The sequence below is a fragment of the Ambystoma mexicanum genome, chromosome 9 (genome assembly GCF_040938575.1).
Source record: "Ambystoma mexicanum isolate Mex_15411 chromosome 9, UKY_AmexF1_1, whole genome shotgun sequence".
NCBI lineage: Eukaryota > Metazoa > Chordata > Amphibia > Caudata > Ambystomatidae > Ambystoma > Ambystoma mexicanum.
This window is the reverse complement of record NC_090931.1, coordinates 1,048,113,287-1,048,132,528: the sequence shown is the minus strand read 5'-3', so window position 1 is coordinate 1,048,132,528 and position 19,242 is coordinate 1,048,113,287. Positions and strand designations below refer to the sequence as shown.

The 19,242-nt window shown below is 40.2% G+C and overlaps 1 protein-coding gene across 4 annotated transcripts in view; it reads right to left on the bottom strand.

The window, feature by feature from the left end:
• Positions 1-19,242, bottom strand: part of DPP4 (dipeptidyl peptidase 4) — a 992,858-nt gene that overhangs the window by 258,541 nt on the left and 715,075 nt on the right. For all 4 annotated transcript variants that reach the window (XM_069616324.1, XM_069616327.1, XM_069616325.1 and 1 more), the window contains 2 exons: positions 8,904-9,008; positions 8,742-8,806 (listed from right to left, as the gene is read on the bottom strand). In XM_069616324.1, the coding sequence (XP_069472425.1) occupies positions 8,742-8,806; positions 8,904-9,008 (170 nt within the window). The remainder of the gene's footprint in view (positions 1-8,741; positions 8,807-8,903; positions 9,009-19,242) is intronic.

Here is a 19,242-nt window from a genome sequence, read left to right as displayed (position 1 = left end):
AATCACATTCTTTCAATGAATGTATTCCCCAGGTCAATGTTTTCTCTAGTCCTTGTACTAGTGCAGACTTTGCTATGATGCTAAAAATGCATTAATATAATGTTTTTTTTTTAAATAGGGGAATTTAGATCTAGTCCTAATTTCACTTGCAAAATTTTTATAAAAACGTCCTGAAACTTAAATGCTGGATCACTCATTTGGAAATAGAGCAGGGTAGCTCGGAATGGAATAGAAAGCAGTGATTGTAAATTCCTAGTGAAGTGAGGAGTAATTGAAATTGTGGTAAATGTACAGTGTTAATATATTAAAGAGGGGCACCATTAGAACTGTTTCTTACAGTCTATTATTGTATGGACAGTGCAGGTTAGGGTAGTGCTATTCAGAAAGTATATGCACTCCTAGTAATGTTGTTCACAAATCATGGAAGATCGACGTTAAGGATTGAAGCTTCACTTGAGAGTGGGCCAAACCCATTTTTAGGCATGTGTACAACCCATTTTTCAGGATCCAATTATCCAAGATGACAGTCTGTTTTCTATTTCCTCACTTGGCCAGTAGACCAAGTGAGACACAAAAGGCTTATTTCCAGTCCACATATTTAGAACTTGAAAAGTGAATCAACAATCTGGTCTATGATATTAAGTGATATATCTTTTTCAAGATTATCTAGCGGCTAGCAATAACATCAAGTGAACGTTAGAACCCAGAGGGAGGTCTTTGTAATCATAATTAATTTAAACATATTTGTAACTATGTGGAAGGAAACCGTTCCCAGGGTATGTAAGTCTAGAATGAGTTTGGTATCTGTTTGCATTTAGATTTTATAATTTACATAGAAATGGCCTCAAGTGTTTTATATTGGCACAATCCCATTAAAAAACTACCTTTGAATAAGTCCCCATATCTCTTAAATCAATCAAACAGCAGCCCATCCTACCTGAAAGTGTCAGAAAGATATTCCCCATGTAGAACAGTTTGTGGGCATTTGTGTCTGTTGCTGCATACTGTTGCAGAGCTTTTAGAAAGCACCTCGATGCACGCATCACCGGTTATAATGAAGGCAAAGTGTTGGCTAATCTGCACTACATCTGTACACACAACCGCCGTCAGAAAGAGCACAACGCATGAAACACAGGTTGGATGGAGTAGTCTTTTGCATGTTTGGAATTTAATACATATCAAATGCTCGCTATAAATAGAATTACCTCATGATGTTTTTGATTTGCTGGGAACTCAGAGATAAATAAAAAAACATACACTTAAACTCTTACTTATGCAGGAGCATATGCAGGTGTTCTCTGATCTTTTCGCAGCCCTTGCAGCTGCCACAAAAGTTATTTCACTCATTACCCATAACTTTCCTTTAAACACAACAAAGAGCAGCACAAATGTCTGTTTTCGTCCAGCCCTCCGAAATCTGTTCAATTAGGTTTCAACCTTGAAGGGTGACCGATCCGAAAACAATAAGCAACATATGTATTTATTTATTTATGTATCTGTATTAACCTTTTACAAAATTACAACACATCATATCTAAATACAACACATCAAATAAAGTAAAACAAATTATCCATTGACTTAAACATTAACCTAAACATACTGCACAAGGTAAAACATTTCAATTAAAACTTGCAATACAATGATGTAATAAGTGTCTACAATTAGTTCTGTAAAAGGAAAAGAATTAAAAAATATATATATATTCAAGACAACTAGTCAATGATTTTATTAAGTTGCACAATACATCCCCATAACATTTAGGAAGAATTCAAAACTTTACAGATATCACAGATATGTAAAGAATCTAAGCACAGCTAAATTCAAAGGAACTGATTCGTCATGCGTTAAGGAACCCAATGTACACTATTAATATGTTTGCTAAAAATGTCCATTTTCTGTGGCCTTAAAGCTGAACAGTAGAGCAACAGGTGGGGTAACGTCTCTATTTCATCCAGACAATTACAACATCGACCATACGCTTGAGCATCCGGAGGCCACTTCTAATACATAGAATTGTATTTGTGGGGAGTACATTTAGTCTGAATCACATAGAATTATCGCTCAACTTCCTATTTGGAAAACGTTTCAGATATGGTTCAATGGAGCCGGTTCCTTTTGTGCAGAGATGATCTGTGCATACAGTCGTGACCTTAATACTCCGTCATTAATCTGGGCCCAATCATTTCTTTGTATTAAATTCTTCACTTTGTAGGGTTTATTCAGTAATGTTTAAAAAGAAAGACCCATAGTGTCCAAAGTCCGCCCACAAACATTATAAAATATATGCACAAACCCCTGCTTCGGGATACCTTCTTGCACATCTTTACTTAATAGAAAATATACACTTTTATCAGAGTTAACAAAATGTTCCCTAAAAAGGGAGAACCCTCTCCATTCAACCTGGCTATGCAGATACTGCAAACGAAGTCCATAGTGTATATCTGAAAGTGGGACACACCTAGGAATAAAATATAATACTGAACGACACATTAGTCCTTCGAAGTCACTTAATTCAAAGATTATCCAAAATGGAAAAAATTATAACCCATAGCACAGTCTCGGGATTACTTTTGCCATGTAAAATTGTAATATCGGGAGAACAGAAAATGTGCTGTATTTGTCATCAATCCTTTTCATTTGTGCAGCCAACATAAGTGTTTTTTCCTTCCGATAGTTTCTATAGAAACACTTTGTAGGATATGTGATAATAGGATAACCCAAGTATGTCATACCATCTTTCATTTGTAGATTAATTTGGTTAAGGAACCAGGAAAAGCTATTTTTGCTTTTTGATATGGTCATCTTTAAAATCACTGTCTTTTTGGGGTTTATGCATACATTATTTAACACAATGTACTGCTTTAAGGCCTCATTTAGCCTTTGAAATCCAATTGGTGCATGATCAATCAGTATAAAGTCATCCGCGTAAGCAGCCCAAGCAATTTTTACACCCCCAATTTTAGGCAGCATGAAAGAGGTTCTAGATAATGTGTCACTGATATCTGATACATGTATATTAAATAAACACAGCACCAGTAAACATCCTTGTCTGAGGATATTAGATGTCATTATTGCTCCAGTCAACAAACCTTTGTTATTTAGTCTAACCTGGATCAGAGAACCCTCTTGTGCATGGATTAGTATCCAAGTAGACCCTCCGGCAATTCCAATTCCTCTAGTTTCTTCCAGAGGGTAGGTCTATCTACTGTATCTAATGCCAAGGAGCGATCCATCGAAGCGATACATATGGGGGGATTTCTCTTTCCAGGCTAGTTATTGAAGACTGCACACCAATTAGCCTCCACAATCTGTGCCGATAGATTTCCGAAATCCCATCTGGTTCTGATCAAGAATGCTGTTAAGGTTACACCAATCTTACATTTTTTCCAATATCAGAGACACAAATATTTTTAGAATCGGCATCCATAAAAGCAACCGAGCGATAGTTTGACAGTGATGACTTATCCCCCGATTTATATATTGGGATGACATATGAAGTCTTCCACGAGGTTGGGGTTTACATAGATGCCACAATATCCCTAAACAGTGCACACTTAACTCTTGCCTGCAGTTTGGGATTTTGTTTAAAGATCATGTTCGACAAATGATTAGGGCCACAGGCTCTGGAAGAGCTGACTTCATTGATTTCCCGCTCGATTTCTTACACAGAAATTATCAGAGACCAATGAGATGAACAGGCCATGATTAAATTATTCTAGTGTCTTTACTTTATTTAAATAGGTCCAAAAAGTGGCTACCAGATTGAGTCCGAAATAGGATTAGTTTGAACCACTACTCGTTTGGTCTGTTAATTAAGGTCCAGAAATTGAGTATTTTAGACCTTCAATGCCTTCATCACAGCTTCACTGTCTCATTGGTACATCTGATACTGGTGCTGTTTGAGGCAGTTTTAAATTTTTGTTTGAGTTTGTGAATATCTTTCTCCTTATCATTGCTGCTAATTGGAGCTTTCTTAGTCTGGTGTATTTGCTTACGTATATTCCTTTTCATGCCCAGAACTTCTGGGCCAAACTAATGCACATGTGTATTTTTCTTTTGTTGCCTGATTCTGCCTTTAGCCAAATTGCTGAACACAAATTGCAAATAATTATTCAGCAAATTAGAGGAATAAGTGGCAAATTTCACCTCAAGGGGAACATTCTCGAAATCATTCAACAGCACCATGTTAAGCTTCAAGATATTACCATTAAGTTAATCGATTATGCCTCACATTAGAGTTTAATGACAATGCATTTTGTAGCAAGATTCTTTTTCTACCCTTTTCCATACTAAAATCATACTTAGCATACCATGGTCGCTGTAGATGTCAGGTAGGATTTCAAAATTAATGACAAGATCAAACAACATTTTAGTTACAAATATATAATCGATAACAGAGGAGGCGTTCCTACCGACCCATGTTGGCGTGTTTAACATCCTACATTTATTGTATTCATTCAACATATACATCCCCCAACCCTCTAGATTCTGGTGCCAAATTTGTCATTGTACCTTTTTCCTCCTTGTCACCCAGCCCTTCCCACTCCACTTAGGTGGACGTTTCCTTCTCGGACAAGTCCACCAGTGCAGCTGTATTTTCAGAAATTAGATGGTAAAAATCTTGTGTTCTTAAAGTTTTGCAATCTGAGTTAAAATCTTCAGCAACAATCACTTGTCCACCCAGAGCCACAATAAACCAATCTTCTAAAGTAGCATTACGTTTCTTAACTGTTTGGTCCAAAATTCCAAGGGGATTCTAATACACATTTAATATTAATATCTGCCCAGAGTAACTCCATTCAACAGCTTCAATCACCACAATTCCCTCTTCCACCCTCAAATGGGCAATTGTATTGAGGCCCCAACCTGTGCGAATTGCTGTAACTAGGCCTCCAGCGGGGTGGCGCATAGGGCCCTGGGTGGCTGTTTCAATCATAATTTCAGAACCATCAGACACGGGGGGTTTCACCAACCAGGTCTCCTGAAGAAGTATAATGGTAAAAGAACGAAGATGGCAACAAAGAGCTGTACCAGTGCACAAATCTGCAAAGCCTCTCACGTTCCAGGAGACCAGGGATAATTGTCCTCTCTGCTAAAGCGAACCCTTTAGGTCTTTCAATTGGGTAATCGCTTCTTTAAGTGTCAGGGCTAGCCAACCCCAATAATCTCTTCCTTCTCCCCAATCGGCCCCTCAAAACATGTATCCCCTTCCCTGCTGTGGCATACTTTTGGTTTCATTATTCTCCTACCCTGGTTGGGCTGTGGAGTTTTCTTGGTTATCCCTTATCAAATGGGGAAAGATAATAACCTGGCGTATGGTGATTATGCACTTCCTTTAGTAATATCTCCTAAGCCATGCGGGACGGGATCACAAGCCTTACATGTTCATAACATGTGGGATGTATAAAAAAATATGAGGTTTATATCTTTTGAAGTAATTAATCTTAGTGCTGGTACCTCATTAAAAAGTGCAAATACTTGTGTTACGTTTAAAGAATCCAGACCACCTTAGTCAAACATATAGTTTAGCATTAAACTAAGTTTGTCCGGAAACATCAGATCTCTCATGCAAGGTTACATCATTATACTTTGTTGGTTTAATGAGGAGTAATTTACCCAAGTGGGATTCGTAGGAGGGCTGTGTTTTCAGAGGCCCTTACTTCCAATGACAAAAGGGTATGAGGTTGCTGTTTATGCCCATAATTGGTCAAAACTATATTTTTAGGACCATCAGACACAAAATCAAAAACCTCTTTAAGGCTATTCTACTTCGTAAATCCCTCCATAGTTTTTGAAGTGCAGATCATAACTGATCATGATTTAGTGTGGTGGACGTAATTGGGTGGCCCCCAGAAGCCTCTTGCCCCTGAAGGTTTGTTTGTTCTACACTGGTATCCTCACAGGAGGTCATTTGGATTTTTGAGTTACTTAATTTACTCCCTCAAGTCGTACCAACAGAGAGATCTTCATAAGCAGCTTCCCCAAGGAGTAAATTTTTGTTCTTTGTTTTTTCTTGCTGTAATATATTCTTCACTATTTCACTAATATCTCCTTCAAAGTTACTGTGTTCTTAGAACATGGGTCTCTTATATCAATCTGTTCCAAACCCTGGGAGACACCTTCAGCTACCAGATCACTCTGCACCTCTATAGCACTCATATCCCCTAAGATATGATATGATATGATGTGGCATTTATGACGCGCCTGTACATAAGTGTTTCTAGGTGCGACAAGACAAGGATGGGGAAACAGAGGGAGGACAAAATATCGATCTTACAAAGCTTTGTGTCATTCAGATCGCGTAAGTGCGCGGAAGAGGGAAGGGGAGAGGTGCCAGGTGGGAGGGGAATGGGGAAGTGCAGTTAACTCACAAGTGCAGCCAGCAGTGGCTCATAAGTGTAGAGAGAAGGGACTTCAACTGAGATGTTACTTCAAGATTTCTGATTTCTAGCTACAGTATCATCCCTAGTCAGTGGGGTTTGTTTATCTTTCATAGATCGTGTGCTATGGGACCATTTGAACGTCTTAAAAAGGGCCACTTCAGGCTGTTGCTTATGGTTTTTCCCATGTTTCAATCTCTTGTTATTTCCCTTTGTTTTAAAACATCAGCCCGTCTTGTCTCAGGGCCTTCCTGATCATCCTTTTAGATCAACTTAACATCATCCTCTTCCCCCACCCTGTGGTCCCCTAAAACTCTCCCACTGAGAGGCAAATTATTCTCCCTACACAAGTGGGTCCTTTTTGAATCATCCTCCCATAAGTCCAAAAAGGAAGTTGGTTCCCCCATTTCCTTAAATCCTCTCAGGTCAGACTGTACCAATGAACAAAGATATTTCCTTGAAGTCTTATTTGTAATCCTTAAATCATTTATTAAATGTTTTTATTTTTCTTGATTCTTTTCCCCGGTTTTGATTTTTTATGAAACTGTTCCTCGCCCCAGATCAGTGTACTACTTTCCCCATACACTATGACCTGTGGACCTAACAGTAGCTGCTCCACTTATATCCAAGTCAACTACTGCCTCAAAAACCTCACTCGTACATAGTACATTTATGAGCTACTCTTATTAAAGACAAGTGCCAAAACAAATTGTAACCATCACTTGTTGTGATTTATTTTCACTTCGTGCCCTTGTGGATTACACGTGTTTCGGCACAAACAGTTGAATGAAAAGCCATTCAGTTCTCTGTACCTCACTCGTACATATATTAATGTTCTCATATGGATTTAGTTTTTGTTGCTCCTTTTTACTGCCAAGGGGTGACTGTCACCCCTACATGGTGCAAGGGCAAGATAGCATGATCAGAGGAGAGATCTCCAATCAGATGGCTCAATGCAGCCATACATGTGGAGATCTCTTGTCGGTACTTTCAGTGAACTTTTAACTCTGAGCACATGTTATCCTGTAAAGTTTGAATAGCTCCATAAACAGAGCAATAGGTCTCCTCGTGTACAAAGGTGATCTCACCTGTTTCTGCGCTGATGTAAGGCCGAAAGCTCCTACCAAATCCTTGTGCAAGTGTTCTGAAAGTGTTACAAGCAAGAGTTTGCCATAGGAGAAAATTGGTGGGGCATTTAAAAAGGAATCATTGAAGAGTTTGGGAGTAATCGGTCAATTTTCGGATGTTTCTTTGCACAAAATCGGATTTTGCATCTCATGGGGTAGTTGGTCGAGCTCCTCCACTGATGCCAGAGGTACAAGCATTCTCTCATCCGGGGAGGGTCCTGTCCCTCCCTTCACCTACGATATTGATTCCTGCCAGTCTCCCTGATTCTAGGATAGGGCCTTCCTCCACTGAGGAAGGCCGTAGCAGAAGTGCCAGTGCATGTGTCATACTATCCCTTCGACTCGAAAAGACGAGAGAGGCCCCTATGATTTGTTTTTTAAAGTGGCCGCCCTCTCCCTTTTCCTAATTGTGTAATTAGATGATGGGTGTAATACTCAAGGGAACTTTCCTAATTATAAGTTAGCACACTTGAATAACAGCGACCGATTGTTCACAAGACCTATACTCCTATGAGACTGAGTACACAACCTCTCAAGATCCAAGTGCACAGAAATCTAAAGCATGTCAACGCTAACAGGTAAAATCAGTGACATAAAATGTACTCGCCCTCACACCCACAAGCCACCAAACAGCCAATAGCACTTGTGGTGAACTCTGAGATGTGTGCCTGGGCTTTTTCAGCTGTATCCGGACGGCAGGGGGCGGGGCATCTTTAGTCACACAATAGGTCCCTAAATCTCCTTTCAATTTCCAAAACAAAGCAAAATCGAACTTTCTCCAAATGCAGCATGGTGCAACCTGGAACAGCCAACAACACTTGTGGTGCACTCCGGGATTAAGTAACTCCTCAAGGCTGTTAATCCTACAGTAACACACTTCTTTGTTTAAATGGATCCAATTACCATGAATGTGCATTTTAAACATGTACTTTCATACTTGGAAATTTAGCTGTACAGAATTCTTTTAATTTAAACGTGTTACTGTTTATTAAATAATTATTCTTGCTCAGGAAAATATCATATATACCACAAAACAAAGTGTTGGAGAATTACACACCAAAAGTAATGAAACACAAAACTGTTAGCACTTAGAACATAGTATAGGTACTAGATATATATTAAAATCAAATAATTGAAAAACACAAAGCTTTATGGTCAATTTATTGATAGCAAAGATCATCCATAATACATTTACAGGAAGAGGAATGAGAATGTGTTAATGATGAATACTTACAGAAAGTCATCAGTAACAGTGACTATTCTTATTGCTTCCCACTCTCCACTTGTTAGAGGCTCTGTCTGGAAGTACAAAAGTCACTGTCACAATCAAGTGGCAAAGCAAGAAAGCGTGTTTCCCATTTACTCCAGAAAACATCACACAGAAAGCAATACTTACCCCTTGGTTGTGGAAGTAGTGAATGTGCTTGTATCCCCCTCCACTGCTTACTATTTTGTAGTATGTTTCATTGTCTGAAGTAAAGTATGGGTCTGCAGGCTGAAACTAAACATACACAAGTATAGAGGTATGAAATGTGTAGACCATTCTCACGGTTCCACATTATATGAGACACATGAAAAAGGCTACATGAAAATACATGTTTATTTAAAAAAGAAATAGCAAATACATTTTTCTGAAAACATGCGTTTCCTAATATTATGTCAGTCTTCTTAATGAAAAATGTTAAAATCATGTCACCGAAAGCCACGTATAAACACAGACCCTACATCGCTAGCGCGAAGCATTGTAACTAGGCGCTGAAGCTGCTTCATATGAGAAACCACTGAGCTGGACCGAAGACAAAGCAGCTTTCTGTTCAAGCTCAGCCACTGGTTTCAACTCAGAATAACATTTGTCGACCCTTCCAATAAGGAAGGGTCGACAAATGATCAGCCCCAGAATATTTGACCCATTAAATTCTTATAAAGAGGGAAATCCTTTCTCAGACATAGTTCTAATGCCCAATAACTTTAACGGACTTGGAAAAGAAGAAGAACTGTTATTCTATCGTTGAAATCCTCTACTCCCGTTAGAGTTGCAGTGTTATTGCTCATTTTTCCTAATGTGGCTGCACAGCATTTGGAGACTATCATATTGAGATGCATTTTGACTCGTGCCACTAATAGTGAGTCTGGAGATAACATAGGGCTTACTGAGGAGATTGATTGGAATATCTGACATTGAATGTTCCTTTAGTTCCATTTGTACTCTAGGAATGATGGAAACTCCCCTAAAAAATCTTTGGACTGGCTGCTGATCCGCTGCGCACCGTGTTCTATCACTGCAATACCAATCCCATCGGCCAGAAATCTACCCTCTCCCCAACTCTGAGCCGCCTTATATTGTGGGATATATTGACCCACTTAGATGTGCCTTACCACATCATTGGTGAAACAGCAAAATGGATGCACTAACTCCTGTGTGCGCCCGGATCTCAAAATTGCATTTTTACAACCACCAAAATAATGGCTGCATCACACTGCCACACACATTTCAGGCGGGGAGGAACAGAGTACACACTGCAGGAGTGTGCCAGTGTGCTCTGCAATATTTTTCTACAAATTAAGTGAAAGAGGCAGCATTGCCTTGCTGGAAATCTCAAAATTCGCATTTAAAAATGAACCCTTTTTCAGCCTGAAAAGCGCTGCTTGGCGATAAATTCCTCAATTTCTCATGAAACTACTGTGATTGAAAAAGCCTTGCCATGTACAGGATCATTCATTATGTCTCAGAGGAACTGGGCCTCATTTGAATGACAGCTCCTGTCAAAATTATCTTTGAAAAAATCAACCAGGTGCTTTGTTTTTATGTTACACAGCAAATGGGTCTATTTTCTTTGCAAAAGTATCTAAAAATCAGCTGTTCAGAGAGTGACTCTAAATAGATGCCTGTTTAAATGTATCCATGCTGCAAAACAACTTCAGCAATCAAGAAAAGAACTATAGCCGCATAAAGTGTGTATTTGCTGGAGATGAAAACGGAATTTAAAGAAATAGTAAAATGTGCTTTTTCTGACTGAAGAGAGAAAATCGCCTATTTAAAAGTAAATTTTTGTGGGAAGGCCTGCTTACTTGGAAATGTAAAAGTATTTGTTGCTGGTAAAAGTACACCTATTATATGAAACTATCGGAGACACAACAAAAGATAACAACGATTCTAGGTAAGATCCTATCCAAGATGGATTTCTTAGAGGGTTACATCACGGCCATAGAAGCAAAAACGAATAAACAGGAAACAAAATGGGCGGAAAAATGGGCCATCTTAGAGGCAGAAAGGAAAGAAGTTATAAGAGAAAAACAGATGGTAAAAAAGACTATGGACAGAGCATCCCAGACAACTTTACAAAAGGAGAGAGGAGAGATGGAACCAATTTTCATTAAACAGAAAGCGACAAACCCAAGTGACCTGCCTGGGCAACAAAAGCAGAGTATCAATCTGGGAATAACAACCTCACCGGCATTGACAAATCAAAAGAAAAAACTGGGGTTACGATTGGCAAGCGACATCAATAAAGGTGAAACAGATAGAAAGAAAATTGAGATCCCCCAATTCAAAAAAAGAAATCGAAATAATTAATCTAACACAAAGCCCTACAATACCTACAGGCACAAGTGAAGTTACAGCGAAAAGTCACCAAAAAACAGAAAAATCGCCAAAAACGGCGGAGGAATTTATGAGAACAAGTTCACTGATGGACCTTTCAGTACACCTTGATACAGAAGCAAAAGAAGAGAACCCAGGGTTCCAGAGGGATCGGCAGAGGAACAGCATGGCGATCTTGACAGCAGAAGGGAAACAAGAGGTAAAAAGGTGACAGGAAAAACAGCACAAGCACCTTTAGAAGAGAAAGACTTGCGATCAACCTCTTTGAAACAACAACTACAGAGTCAGCAGGAAGATAATTTAAGGCGAAGAGATGAGCAGGAGACCAGGGCAAAGTCAGACAAACCACAGACTGAGAAATCAAAGCTCCCACATAGCCCTCACAATGAGCTAAGAATTTTCATATTAGAGCAAACATCATGTAAAAGCAAATATATTGTGCTGAATAGGAAAACAGTACTCTACATACCAAGCAAAATCCACTGTCTGCAGCATTTAAAGTCAGAAGACTTCAAACTAATAGAACCCTATCACAGGGACCAAAAGGCCAAAACATACCTCCACATTAAAAATCAGGCAATAAAAGATATCACAGAGGAAGCATACAAAGACCTACAACAAGCAGGATACACCCTAACAGAACTACACATACCCAAGACAGACCGAAAAGTGCAGTCCACAGAAAAAACCATGAAGTGCATTACATATCCCAAACTAGAGATCTATACAACAATAAAAGACAGGCACCGTTGTATCATATGAGATATGAAAACAATCGCCACTATGAGTGGGAAAAACAGGAACCAAGGAATGAGAGATACAGAAGGAGAGATCTTAAAGCCAGTGAAGATCTAAATGAAAAGCACTTGGCGAAGGGGGGTCAGTCACGGGATAGAAGAGATCGAGATAGATCTGAATCTCCCACCAAGCACCAGGCGAGCCGGACAAAGAGATATTTCAGAAAAAGATGGCAGAAAAGAAAAAGATCGAGAACCAAAGAGTGAAATCACGCGAGAAAACAGAACACCAAAAGGACCATGGAATTGGTTAAAAGCGACATTAAAGCCACACCCCAAGAAATAGCAATCATCAGGAGGTGGGTCCAGAAATCTACCCCCTCCGACGACTGATCAAGATCATGAGCAAGAAACCACAATGCAAGATTTTGTAGCCATGGCCTCATGGAACACGAGAGGCCACCGGCACCTGACAAACCCGGAGTATCAGGATCTTGGGGTGTACGATATTCTATGCCTTCAGGAGCACTGGCTAACTGAAAAGCCAGCTTTAGATGGCTTTGAAATTGCATTTTCACCAGCGTCGAAAGGCTTGTTTTGGCGACCGTCTTCAGGGCTCCTTATAGCCATAAAGTCAGGGATCGGAATAGTAAGTGTAAAAACCATATTGGAATCATATGGCATATTGGCAGTTCTAACGACATGGGCCCAGGAAGAAATACGAGGAAAGGGAACTGAAAAAGCAAAAATCGCCCTTATAACAACGTACTGGAACCCGGAAAGAACCACGACATCAGATTTTTGCAAACAAGTAGCCAAAACAATGTATGACATCATCACGGAAGACCCGCTGGCACACATAATAATATGTGGAGATCTAAATGCTAACTGCACCATGGATAAGGGGACAACTCTGCCGAAGAAAACGAAATCTCCGGCAGAAGAAAGAGGAACATTGTGGATGAGGCTCATGAAATTGAGAAATCTCCACAATGTGGCAGCATTGAAATCTTGGATGGTGAAGATTCCCACATGGGAAAGGGGCGTGTCCAGAGCTGATATTGACTATTTCTTCATCTCGCACAGTCTACTAACAAGTATAGAAGACTACTTGGTGACCAGAACACAAGAAAGCGACCACAATTTAGTGGCTATAAAATGGAACTCACGACGATCTGTACCCCAGAAGTACAACAATTCAATTGAACTGAATAACCAACAAACCCGCATTTGGCTCACTGCAGCAAATATTGAATGCATCACCGAAAAATACAAAACTGGTATCCAGGCACGAGGAGATAAGAAACAAAGCCCAGACTATATACCTCTCTTACTCCAGTACAGGATGAAGCCGCAGGGTAAAAACCAAAAGCTATGACAAAATATACATACTTACGACTTGGAGGTCGTAGAAAGAAAGAGTAATCTGAGAAAACTGAAGAGACAAACAATCAAGGAGAATTCGTTAACAGCATGGAATGCACTTAAACAGGAAAGCTCAAAATACAAAGCTTGGATACGAGATCATAGACACATAATGTATCAAAAATACGCAGAAGAAATGTTGTGCACCATAAGTACTAAAAAAAACGGTGATTTCTGGGCACTCATCAATAAACCAGAGAAGAAGACTGAAAATCAAATAGTAAATGCAGTGAGTGAAAGAGATTGGGTGAAATTCTTCGAAAATTAGTTTAAGGCACAACCATATCAAACACCGAGGGCTGTAAATCCAGTTGAAACACCTTGGATCGATATTTCGGCAACTGATGACAAAGAACGTCATAATGAAACTAAAGAAATCCAGAGCACCGGGTCCAGACGGACTCTCCAATATTGACTTAAAACAGAATCCGGAGATTTGGGCTGCCTTTATCAGTATCATCTTTGAACAATGTAGACAGACAAGAACTCTCCCGGCGTCATGGGTAAGTGCAGTGATAGTGACGATTTTCAAACGCGGGAACCGAGAAGAACCGAGTAATTATAGACCCATCGCCTTACTCGACATCATAGGCAAAATCTTTGCAACGCTTCTTCTGACCCTCTTTCGAAACTGGGCCAGATCATCACCGGCAAATGACCCCTTTCAAATGGGTTTCTTAAAGAAGGGAATCACAACAGTCAACATCTTCATTCTCAACTTGATAAAAGCCAAGGTCAAGCAAGGGGCGCCAACTGTATACATGGCATTTGTGGATTTGTCACAGGCCTTTGACAGAGTGGATAGGCGGATACTCTGGAACAAACTGGAAAAATGGAACTGTCCGAGGGAACTGCTAGATCACGTGATGGCTCTACACACAAACACCAAGCTAAGAGTTTGCCTAAACAATCAAGGCCTTTTGTCGCAAGAGATACCGGTGGAGCAAGGAGTTAAGCAAGGTTGTCCCCTGGCCCCGGCTTTGTTCATCGCTTTTTTGGGGGACCTCAAAGAGTCGGAAGAAGCAGTAAGAGCCTTTCCACCAAAGCTGGGTAAGGATAACATACCACGCTTAATGTATGCAGACGACTTAATACTAATAGACCAAACCCAAATCGGCCTACAACGCCAACTTACAAACTTGGCACAATATATGGAGCGAAACAATCTGCAAATAAATAAATCAAAAACAAAAATACTGATTTTTGGGAAAAGTGCCAAGAAGATCCAGGCAGGTTACAATTGGGCGGTGGATAAAGAAGAAATCAAAGTGGTCCAAAGTTTGAAATACCTAGGAGTCCACATCAACCACTCGGCAAAGGAAGTAACAATGCAGGGGATTCTATGGGAAAAAACAAAAAAACTTGAGGCCCAAATGAAAACCATAGACCGAAAATAATGCAAATACTCCTTAGTCCCAATGATAGAGTTCTATAAAGGGAAGGTGGTGCCAACCTTGACATATGTCATGGGAGCTACATTGACCATGCCAAAGGACATCTGGCGGAAACTAGAGAGCCACATCTGGAAAACAGTCCTAGGACTGCCCAATGCTACATCAATGGCACTTATCAGAAGAGACTTGGGTCTACTTTCGCTAGAAGCGACAGTGGGGCTAAACGCTATGCAACTCTGGAGGAACACTCTTATACAAGACAGCATGCCTATCTATAAGATACTCGCTGACAAAATGACAAACCGTCACCTGGATATCTTAAATAAATGGACAGACAACCTGAGAGAAAAGCTTACGGAGATTGCGTGCACTGAAGAGGATCTATAAAACAACCCCACAAGAGTGAAATCAAAATTGGAAGCCCAGGATTGGATAGAAACCTTGGAAAAAGCCCAGATGAACAAACTGACTAAAGAGCTTCCCCCCAAATTTCAACAAATTAAAAGAACCAATGGGTTACTGTAACAGATTTCCAAACAAGCTACTCAGAAAACTGTTCATGAGGGCGCGCTTCAATCTCCTTACGACATGTGAAATCCAAGCTATCAGGAGACAAACTAATGAAAAGGCCTGTCGTCTGTGCAACCAACCAGACGAGCTAGAATCGATAAAACATCTTCTGATATACTGTCCGTATCTAAGAAAAGCAAGAGCCACATACCTGACTAGTCTGTGCACGGATCACTCGGGAATCTTAGAAGATGCAGACAAAACGTGGTGGAACAGGCTGATGTCAGGGGAGAAAACAAAATGGACTATAGCAACAGTAAACATATTGGAAAGTGCATTTGAATTAATTTCCTCAAAAACCCTGATGATGACTGACTATGAGGTCCCTGTTGCAGCATGGACTTTAACAGGGGAGATCGGTCGGTCAAGGAGAAACCGTCCCCCGTCAGAGCCTCAATTGTCTGACTGTCGTACTTTCCATTTCATCGTGTGGCTCTTGTAAGATGACCAGCATCATTTTTGTAAAAATTGCTAAAGCAATTACACACGAATAAAATTAAAAGAAAGAAAAATAAAAAAGTACACCTATGAACTGTTTTGATTCCACAGGTTTTGTTTAAGTCAAGATTTAAAATGAGAGAATGAAGGCTAAAACGAATAGGCTAAGTTGGCAAGCTATAAAAAAACTTGCTCTGCCAGTTGCGAGCCCTGAGAAAGGTGACACCTCATAAACTTCTGGGACAAGAAAGCTCTAATTGCTAGCTTGAAAGAATTTGAATGCACCAGGACAAAGAAACTTCACAAGCTCATCAGACATTCGTCTTTGCTCCAGGCTGGGTCAATAGCAGGCTGGGACACTCACCGGAGGGGCAATAAAAACTTAAATTAAGACTGGAAATTCCACTTTGCCTTGCAGGAAGTGACAATTGACAGCAGTTGGGGGAAAAAAACTGGTCAAGTGACAATGGCTTTCCTTTTGGTTTTAAAGGCTATTTTGTAACTGAACTTAAAAGACGTTTAACTTTGCAGCAAGAATTAGGAAAAATATGAAAAGCGTGTAGTTCTAAATCAAATTTTATGCTCTTTCTTTGAAAATGTGTTAGAACTCATTACTGCATAAGGAACAGAAGTTACAAAATATGACAAATTCCCAGGAAAGTATTGATGTTGCAAACATAACATTGTGTACATACATCCCTGGGGTAATGTGCATCTGTGTACAAAGTTGGGGAATTTTAGGCCAAATCTTTCATGTTTAAAATTACAAAAATGTGTCAGCAAGGCAAAACCAGGTCCCACAGACTTGGGGCTTGGATTGAAATATAACACACAAAATATGTAACCTCTGTATCTGATTTTCTCAGAGGTTGCAACAGCATAAATATGTGTTTGTAGCAAAATTAGATTTTGGTTCCAGTCGCTAGGGGAGGTTTCTAAACACTGTAAAAATCACCCCATAAACATGACATCCATTTTCTGTGATCCAATCAGCTATGGGGCAAGGTGGAAACTATGCTCTTGCCCAATCCTAGTATTAGGGGCGTGGGTAGTAAACCTGCCCCTGCCATATACTGTAGGGATGTCATCTGGCATGATAAATAAGGGCCCCTGACAGCACACAGGGACACCACCGTGATTCCTGACTTTCTTCCTGAATTCCTGCATGGCATCCGGTTCCTGATTTCTTCATCCTGTTTGATCCTGATTCCAGATTTTCATTTCAAAGCCAAGGACTATGCATTCTTGACCCCATTTTCAGCTAGGCCTCAAATTCTAAAAATAAAAACCCAAAAACTCAAGGGAAGCATACTGATCCAGCCTGGCTTGCTGCCACTCACTGTATGCTGCTGCTATACTACCCTGATGATCTGTAGTATCCAGTAACCAGAAGTGCTACCTGGTATCCAGTCCATGCCTGGTGATTTTGTCCGGCTGTCCTGTGGTAGACCAGATCCGTGTGGTGATCCAGAGCCCTGACTGTCCAAAATCCAAATTAACAGTGGATTGTGAGTATCAGTAGGAACTTTAGAACCATAGCATAACTTGCCTTGCCATGTCCTATCCCGATCTCTAAACGATCCTATTCTTACCTTAATACGTTGTAACATTGTCAGAATCAGAATCTTTATTGCAATCCTGTCCTTGATTTATCTTGCTAAACACCTTTTCTTTAGTCATTTTTATCTTGTGTAAATCCTAAACTATCAATCCTATTTCGAGTGATCAGACTGGTTTCACCAGGGCGGGCGCTCGGGATCTAGGATTGAAGTCATTAATCAACTCTAGAGGTTACTGTGTCCCTCTTTGGTATTCTGGCCTGAATGCTATAGTAGAGAGTAAAACTTAGAGTAAAACTATTCTTGTCCAAACTGAGTTTCTTTTCTGTTCACACTACCCGATTTTTCTAAAAACACCTCTTATTCTACATTGCATATCTACCTCAGTTTAATAGCTAGAGACCTCATTTCAATTCTTGATTATACCTAAGACCTATAGCTACACCCCAATCCATAAACCGCACTCAAAATCAGTGAATTTCACCTGTTTTTATAAAAAACATTTGGTTAATTTCAGGCGGGAATGTTATTTGTACTATCAATTGTTTTAAACCTTCCATTCATTTTAGAATGGTATGCTTTTGCTCAATCTATTGCTTATGATTGCTTGTAACTTTAAAGTGTTTCTCCCGTAGAGAATTGTACTTGATTAAGGATTTCTGCACACATTCATTGTTTTATTCAACCATTTCCGAGTGTCACTTTAACATTGCAAAGGTTCGAATCTGTTTTTTTCTCTTGTTTGGGGACGGAACGTTGGATTCAAATTCTGTTTCTTATTCCTTATTACCTGCTGCTTCCTTGTATCTATTTAGAATTGCTTATTTGTGGGTTGAGGAATAATGCAGGGGTAAATCCTAACTCAAGCGCTACCTTTCTTAACAAGCCAAAAGTGTTCTATTCTGGTGTTTTCCATCTGTGTTGCTAAAGGGTTAATTTAAGGGCATTGTTCACATTCCTATCTGTTATTGTCACCACATTGGTGATTGCTGCTCCCTATTAAAAAGTATATGTGATTTGAATTTTAAATAAATAAATAAATATTACCTTTACCAACCAGCCTGGTTCCTGGTCCATTGTGACCTGGGGTATTTGAAAAGGGGGTGTGATATGACTGGTGAATCTCTCAAGTATTGAACCTATATATAACAAGATAAGCATTTCAGTTGTGCACTGCATACTAGGCTGAGACCAGGGTGTATTGCCTGATTGAAATCCTTAACAATATTGTCTCACCACCATTATATGCTGAGCACGGTCACAATACACACCAGCCACTCGAAACGAATCGCCTATGACCCGCCATCGTGGCTGTTGCCAGATTTGAACACCAAACTCTCTGATCTCAAATGCCACTATTATGAAGACTTAACCCCATGTGTTGCATAGCTAATCTGTGCATAGCTCATTGTATTGTGTGCACTATTTTCTCCAAGTGATGAAGCTGCTTAACTTGCTGCATAGCTATTCTGTTGCATAGCTCATTGTATTCTTTGCTATTTGGCGATCTTACCTAATTTGTTGCATTGCTATTTTGCGCATAGCTCCTTGTATTGTGTGCACTATCTGCCCCAGGTGCTGTGACAGAACTGCCTATTTGTGCACAGCCCATTGGACAGTCCACTGTTCATATCTATCTCCCCACCACCCACAGACCAGCCCACCCACAAATACGCCAACTCACACTCAGCTCACACTTCCCTCAACTCCCTACACTGGCCATACTCACATACTGGCTCTCCACCATCATGCTGCCACCCTTCGGCACACACTCATCACCACCACTGCACACAACTACCTCACCCACACCCATGATCAACACAACCTGCCACCACATGGCCAAGCTAGAAAGTCAAACACTGCTATATTCTAGATGCATTAGGCTTAGGTCCAGCACTGAAATTAATCCACACCCATGCACTTTGAACACCACACACCTTAGAAACCTTTGCCTCCCACACCTACACTGCTCAGACTCCCCTCCTGATCACCCCCAACACCAAACACACCC